This window comes from Chiloscyllium plagiosum, unplaced genomic scaffold (assembly GCF_004010195.1).
Source record: "Chiloscyllium plagiosum isolate BGI_BamShark_2017 unplaced genomic scaffold, ASM401019v2 scaf_13994, whole genome shotgun sequence".
In the NCBI taxonomy this organism is placed as follows: domain Eukaryota; kingdom Metazoa; phylum Chordata; class Chondrichthyes; order Orectolobiformes; family Hemiscylliidae; genus Chiloscyllium; species Chiloscyllium plagiosum.
In genome coordinates, this window is record NW_025210468.1 from 17636 (window position 1) to 19550 (window position 1915).

General features: G+C 53.6%; 1 protein-coding gene across 5 annotated transcripts in view; it reads left to right on the forward strand.

Moving 5' to 3' along the window:
• The window catches only part of LOC122546914 (tyrosine-protein phosphatase non-receptor type 18-like), a 9852-nt gene extending 8137 nt beyond the window's left edge, over positions 1-1715 (forward strand). For 4 of the 5 annotated variants that reach the window (XR_006310836.1, XR_006310837.1, XR_006310839.1 and 1 more), the window contains one exon: positions 1372-1472. Coding sequence is in view for 1 of the 5 variants with exons in the window: in XM_043685526.1 (XP_043541461.1) it covers positions 1372-1508 (137 nt within the window). In the remaining 4 variants the exon portion in view is untranslated. Of the gene's footprint in view, positions 1-1371 lie in introns of all 5 variants that reach the window. The other variant, XM_043685526.1, reaches the window with a different exon arrangement.
• The last annotated feature ends 200 nt before the right edge of the window (positions 1716-1915 follow it).

Sequence of the window (1915 nt, forward strand, 5' to 3'; positions counted from 1 at the left end):
ATAGAGTTTAATGTGGAAAAGTGTGAGGGGATTCACTTTGGAAGGAGTAACAGGAATGCAGAGTACTGGGCTAATGGTAAGATTCTCGGTAGTGTGGATGAGCAGAGAGATCTCCGTGTGCTTGTGCACAGATCCCTGAAAGTTGCCGCCCAGGTTGATAGGGTTGTTAGGAAGGCGTACGGTGTGTTAGTGTTTATTGGGAGAGGGATTGAGTTTCGGAGCCACGAGGTCATGTTGCAGCTGTACAAAACTCTGGTGCGGCCGTACTTGGGAGTATTGTGTACAGTTCTGGTCACCGCATTATAGGGAGGATGTGGAAGCTTTGGAAAGGGTGCAGAGGAGATTTCCCAGGATGTTGCCTGGTACAGAGGGAAGGTCTTACGAGGAAAGGCTGAGGGACTTGAGGCTGTTTTCGTTAGAGAAAAGACGGCTGAGAGGTGACTTAACTGAGACGTATAAGATAATCCGAGGGTTAGATAGGGTGGACAGGGAGGCTTTCCCCTCGGATGGTGATGGCTAGCACGAGTGGACACAGCTTTAAATTGAGGGAGTGATAGATACAGGACAGATGGCAGAGGGAGTTTCTTTACTCAGAGAGTAGGAGGGGGTGTGGAACGCACTGCCTGCCACAGTAGTAGACTCGCCAACTTTAGAGGCATTTAAATGGGCATTGGATAGGCATATGGATGAGAATGGGATAGTGTAGGAGAGAGGGGCTTCAGATTGGTCAGCACAACATGGAGGGGCTGAAGGGCCTGTATTGTGCAGTTACATTGTATAGAACACCATTGAATATCAAGGGGGCGATGGTTAGATTCTCTCTCTCGGTGGAGATGGGAACCCCCAGGGTGTTGATAGTGGGGAAGGGGATTCAGTGATGGTAACGCCATTGAACATCAAGGGGGCAATGGTTAGATTCTCTCTCTCTTGTTGGAGACGGTAACCCCCAGGATGTTGATAGTGGGGGGAGGGGGATTCAGTGATGGTAACGCCATTGGGTGTTCCTGAGAATATCTGCAGTGTTAATGTTGCCCAGGCCTTACTGCATTTGAACAGCGACCGGTGCTGCAGTACCTGTGGGGCAGCGAATGTGACTGAACGTTAGCGAATATCGCCCCCACCCTTGGACCTGTGACCTTAGGTTGCATTGCCCACACCCTATCGCGAGGCAGTGCTTGAACTGAGCAATGCCATGGGGCGGTGCTTTGGCAGCTTGCTGGCCCCTGACCCGGTGGCAGGGAGTGATCCCCGGTGTCCTACAGCGACTCCCCCCACCACCCCCCATGTCGGATTGGGGAGGAGTGGCAGCTGGGTGGGTGCGGATTAATCCCCATCTCTCACCGGCGCCGGGATCGTGTGCTCCTCTTTCAGACGACCAGACGAGAGTGCCTCTGACGCTGCTCATGCACGAAGGGTATTCCGACTACATCAACGCCAACTTCATCCGGGTAAGGCCCAGCACTGTGCACACGCCTGCTCCCCATCTGGATATCCAGGGAGGAGGTTAATCCCGATTTAAACTCTGAGGGGACGTAATGTTGTGGGAATCTGTGGTGGCATCCAACCTGGTGAAGGGTAAGGGGGTGAGCAGTAGGTGACAAGACCCACTGAGTCCTCTCTGTCATTTAGAGGAGGTCACAGTGCAAGGCACTGCGGTCTCAGCCTCACTCTGCCCCAGGCCCAATTCACTCCATATTCAACGGCAAAAGTACGAAATCTACTGACGTCTCTCATGCGTGGGCATGGTAGATGTAGAAGAGGATTCAGCAACGAGAGGGATGCAGCCCTGAGGGAGGGTCAGCGCTGAGGAAGCGGGTGCTGTGGGAGGGTCAGCGCTGACGAAGTGAGTGCTGTGGGAGCGTCAGTGCTGAGGGAGTGGGTGTTGTGGGAGTGGGTGTTGTGGGATGGTCAGTGC